Source organism: Antrostomus carolinensis, unplaced genomic scaffold (genome assembly GCF_000700745.2).
Source record: "Antrostomus carolinensis isolate BGI_N321 unplaced genomic scaffold, ASM70074v2 scaffold50002, whole genome shotgun sequence".
Lineage (NCBI taxonomy): Eukaryota > Metazoa > Chordata > Aves > Caprimulgiformes > Caprimulgidae > Antrostomus > Antrostomus carolinensis.
The window spans coordinates 1-5,200 of record NW_010302641.1 but is presented as its reverse complement, the minus strand read 5'-3'; the positions used below and the strand labels follow the sequence as shown (position 1 = coordinate 5,200).

Here is a 5,200-nt window from a genome sequence, read left to right as displayed (position 1 = left end):
CATTCCAACCCATGAGCCCTTTGTTATGTTTTCCTTCCCATCTCACTGGGAGTGTAGGGGACAGAGTGCAGAACCACATGGTCTTATCTGTGGATGAAAACCACCACACATACATATCTATCTACATAAAACTGGGCTAAACCTCCCCCAGCAGTACAATGCCTCTTTCTACAGCATGAATGACACTGGTACCTGCCACTGGGCTGGACAGCTTGAGATGTCCCTCAACCAATTCCATGCACTTCTCATCCATGAACTCATAGGCAGACAGGATCTCTCCCAGCATGGCTCTGCAGGTTGTAAATGTTTCCAAAATCTTGGAGAAACTCTGACATCCTTCAGACAGAACACAGAGAGGAATCAGGAACACAAAAGCAGCCCCCCAAAACCTTGTAAAAAGTTTTACAAAGTCTATCAGGCTTCAAGTCATCTTTCCTGTCTCTAGAAAATGTAAACTGATAGCCTTTGTGGGTTTAGATCAGCAGGTCCTGTAATGGTTTGAGCTGGGAAAGGTTTCAGAGCGGAACAGCAGCATGATGTAGCAATTAGTCTTTGCTGTGGCAAGGACCTCTTTAAGATAGTTCATGGCAAAATGTCTGCCCTACCCTCAGTTCTCAGCACAGGTAAGAAAGCAACCCAAGTTAAATTTAAAGGCCACTGTGAGAATCCAGGCAAATTCTGGGAACACTGCACATATTCCACAGATCTATCAGCACTTGGGAGTCTACTCATCCCCTCCTCGGAGTTTGGCCCTCTGCTCTCAAGGCCCCATCTGATATGAACAAGCTGTCTGAGATGACCCTACTGGCCTTGGAGGTTTTTTAAGAAAAAAAGCTCCAAAAACAGCCTCAGTGAAGGCCCCCACAAACAACTGTTAAAAAGCAGCTCTCAGAAGCAGCTTTTAAGCCATGTACCCTGCTGACCGAGACCCTGACCTGCAGACTTGATGTCCCAACCTTGCCTTGTCACTGTGGACTCACCTGGTGACTGCTGGATTGCAATTGCCTCTGCCTACTGTCACTAGACTTGCCCTGTTCACCTTGCTCAGGTACTGTCAAACCAGGCCCTCATCAATGAGGGCACTGTCATAGAATCATAGAATGGTCTGGGTTGGAAGGGACCTTAAAGCTCATCCAGTTCCAATCCCCCTGCCATCAGCAGGGACACCTTCCACTAGACCAGGTTGCCCAAGCCCCCACCCACCCGGCCCTTCAACACTCCCGGGGAGGAGCAGCCACAGCTTCTCTGGGCAACCTAGGCCAGTGTCTGACCACCCTCACAGTGAAGAATTTCTTCCTAATATCTAATCTAAACCTACCCTCTTTCAGCTTAAACCCATTTCCCCTTGTTTTGTCATTAACTGCCCTTATGAAAAGTCCTTCCCCAGCTTTCTTGTAGCAGCCTAATACCTAATACCTTCAGGTATTGGAAGGCCGCTATAAGATCTCCCCGGAGCCTTCTCTTCTCCAGGCTGAACAGCCCCAACTCTTTCAGCCTGTCCTCATAGGAGAGGCTGTCCTCATCCTGCTAAGCTCCTGGCTCCCCTTCCCTTGCAGACCAACCTGCCTTTGCAGCTATTTTACACATTTATACCACAGATATAAAATATGTGCACAGGTATTTTAACACACAGCACCATACTATTTCTCAGAAACAAGCTGATGCTGGTAGTCTAGCTCAGCAGGCTGAATAGTGTTTTCTTCCCTCCATTCTATTCCTTTTCCAGCCTCTGAATTCAGGTGTGAAATTATCAATATTAGCTCCTACCTAGGAATGCCAGATTCACAGCCCTAGGTTTCTGAGGACAGAGTATGGAGACAGCAGTGATAACTCCCAAGGTCCCCTCAGATCCAATGAAGAGCTGCTTCAAATCGTAGCCAGTGTTATCTTTGCGCAAAGAGGCCAAGCAGTCCAGAGCTGAGCCATCAGCCAGCACCTGTGGGAAAGCAGAGAGCCAGTCAAGGCGCTTTTGTAGAAATCTGCCGTCATAAGCTTGTCTACTACCGAGCTGATGAAAAGCTGCCACTAGCCTTCAGCAGCAGACACCAGTCTCATCACTGTTCCTCCATTCCCAGCTTTGCCTCCCCTCTATATCCCACCAGAGTCTTTCCCCAAACTTTTCCACTTCTTTTTTTACAGTACTGTTTGCACATGCTCCGGCAGGACAAGTAGTAAGAGAAGATCAAGTTTTCTCTGCTTTTATGAGCAGTGATGAAGACCAGACATTCTCTGCAGCTCTAGCTCCCATTATTCAACAGAAATAAATCACAGAACAGAATCATAGAAAAGACCCTTGAGATCATTGAGTCCAACTGTACCTAAAGGACACTATTTGAAGCAGTGAACACAATTAATCAGAATGAAGGCTGAATGTCTCTAAGACATGTATTGAAGGCTGTTTTGACACTAACCTGAGAGACAAAAGCTCTCCTTTCTGGGCCTACACAATAAAACCAAACCCGCCTTTTGTTACCTACCCAATTTATTTCCTATTTAGCTCTCTGCTCCCAAGCCCTGAAATCTTTTAGAACCACTAATCCCAGGCTTTACACACAGAGGTACAAGCCTGTAGGGCAGAAGCAGGCTGAGGAACAGCAAAGACTCCAGGAGAAAGCCAGCAGCCAAACAAACCCAAAGAGAATGGCTCTATTAGAAGTCAAGTGAGCAGCCACAAGGAGAGTGCTGTAGGATGGATTTAGCATAGTGTTCCAGAGACCCACCGCTCCACAGAGGAACCGATCTCATGCAGGTAACCTGGGATCACCAAATCTCTCCTTGCCTTCTTTTCACCTCTCTGGATTAGAAAACTACCTGATATCACTTCCATCAGCAACGACAGACGTGGAAGCTGGAAGCTGCAGTAGCAATAACAGATGCCACACACATGAAGACACTTGTTGACCGTTCTCAAAAGAGCCATGCAAGGAAAAGTTAAAGAGTGGAAGCCTGGAGAAGAACTTATCTGCATAATGGAGAGCTAAGGGCTGGAACAGCAGGAACAAAGTAAAGGTTCAAACACAGAAGGGAACTGCCAGGTACTCGCCTTACCACTTCCAGTCCTAGCACTGTCCCTCGGAGAGAGCCGTATCTCAAGAGCCGCAAGCCGCCGGCATTTGTGGCCACATTACCACCGATGTGACAGCTGCCTTTTGCTCCCAAGTCAAGCGGCATGATAAACCCCTGCTCCTCCAAGGACTCGTTGAGTTTCTCTAAGATGCAGCCAGCTTGGCACACAAGGATTCCTGAAACACAAATGTCCTGCTACAAGCTGATGCCCAAGAAAAAGGTGACTCCTAAAGAGGCAAGGTAAGTACAAGCAGATCACTGAATCACAGAATGTGGTGAGTTTGGAGAGACCCACCAGGATCATGGAGTCCAACTCCTGTCCCTGCACAGGACAACCCCAAGATTCAGACCATGTGTCTGAGGGCCTTGGCCAAATGCTTCTGCAATCTTGTCAGGCTTGGTGCCATGACCACCTCCCTGGGGAGCCTGTTCCAGTGCTCCACCACCCTCTGCCTGAAGAACCTTTTCCTCAGGGTCAACATCAACCTCTCCTGGCACATGCAACCACCTCTTTCTCCAAAACCTTCTGGGATTCAACTTAAACGTACAAGAAGTCCACGCATGCTACAGGGCATTGTCCCACCCCCCTTCAAACCAAGAGGAGCTTTGCCACTGTCTTAACATCTGGTCATCCACAACTCTGCACTGGTAATCCACAGTGGCATTAAGAATACCTCTGCCTGTTGTTCTCTCTCCCTCTCTGTTTTAAGAACTGAAATACTCAAACCAGCCTGGTTCCTTACACCCCAAATCCAAAGAACCTCTCCGTTTTCCCCACCCCTCCCTTCCCTCTGCTAGTCTTGTTACCACATGTCTTCTTCAACATGGTCATTCTGCTCCACTGCCTGGGTTTCTCATCCAGATTCATAAAGAATGTTTCTCTCCTCTCTTTCTTCCTCTTTCTGCCACCAGATGTATTTTTACATCTGCTACTGTTATAACCTATTACATCACCAGCAGGAGCCTGGATGAAACAAACCTCTGATCTCAGAATCCCAGAACTGCCTGGATTGGAAAAGTCCTTTAAGATCATCGAGTCCAATCATTAACCCAACACTGACAAGTCCCCAACTAACCCATGTCCCTCAGCACTATGTCTACACGACTCTTCAATCCCTCCAGGGATGGGGACTCCACCACTGCCCTGGGTAACCCCTTCCAATGCCTCTGAACCCTTTCTGCAAAGAAATTCTTCCTCACATCCAATCTCAACTGCCCCTGGCACAACTTGAGGCCATTTCCTCTTGTCCTGTCACTTGTTCCTTGGTTGAACAGACCGACGTTGAACAGACCATTGAACTGATGCCCTTTATGATGCTGCTGGGCTGAATCTTGCTGATCCTCCACTTATTGGCTCCCAGGAAAACAGCTGATTTAGGGCCAGGAGCTCGTTTCTGTGCCTCACATCTCTACGATATTTACCAGACACATTGTCAAAGCTGATGATCCGGTTCATGAGAACAGTGGAGAGAATGATCTCATCAAAGACAGGAACGCTGCCCCCAACAAGGCCTGTGTTACCCCCCTGCGGGTTCACTGCCAGGTTCCTCTCATAGCAGTACCTGGAAGGAAAAAGGATTCTGAAGAACTTCACCTCTGAGTGAATGTCCACTGTTGCAACAGTGCTCAGTGCTCCTTAAAATGAAGCATCGTTTAGCCTCAAGATTAAATTGATACAAAGGGACAGTTTCACTGCAAAAGTAAGAAAGCACAACTCAACTCACCCCACACTGAGCAAAGGAACGAACACGTGGGGTTACTCCTGCGTATATCTACAGATCGGCCACGCAACACCTGCCTGGAAATCACGGCTCGCTCTGTTTATACGTAAAGTATTTGTGTAGTGGTCTCTGTTATCAATTTGACTTCCACAGTGGGCTCTGACAGATGACCTCTGGCAGCAGGTTAAGATGCTACTGCCCTCCTCCTCCCCTCAAGAAATGAATGTCCTGTAGGCAAGGACGCATGTGCAGCTATGCCTTCACCTTCCAACCCGTCACATTCTCTCCAAACTCACCGAAGTTCTTGCACAAGGGATGGCACAAAGCTGCACTAAGTTACTGCCCAAGTGGAGCCATGCTCACAGCCCTGAACCAGGGAAGTGTCACAGAATCACAGAATGTCAGGGGTTGGA

General features: G+C 47.9%; 1 protein-coding gene across 1 annotated transcript; it reads right to left on the bottom strand.

The window, feature by feature from the left end:
• Positions 1-192: 192 nt before the first annotated feature.
• On the bottom strand, positions 193-4,628 carry D2HGDH (D-2-hydroxyglutarate dehydrogenase; the record flags this gene model as incomplete). The annotated part of the gene is made up of 4 exons (XM_010163853.1): positions 193-336; positions 1,768-1,936; positions 3,049-3,242; positions 4,489-4,628. Coding segments are annotated over 4 exons (647 nt in total), but the record flags the coding sequence as incomplete, so codon positions are not given.
• Positions 4,629-5,200: the final 572 nt, after the last annotated feature.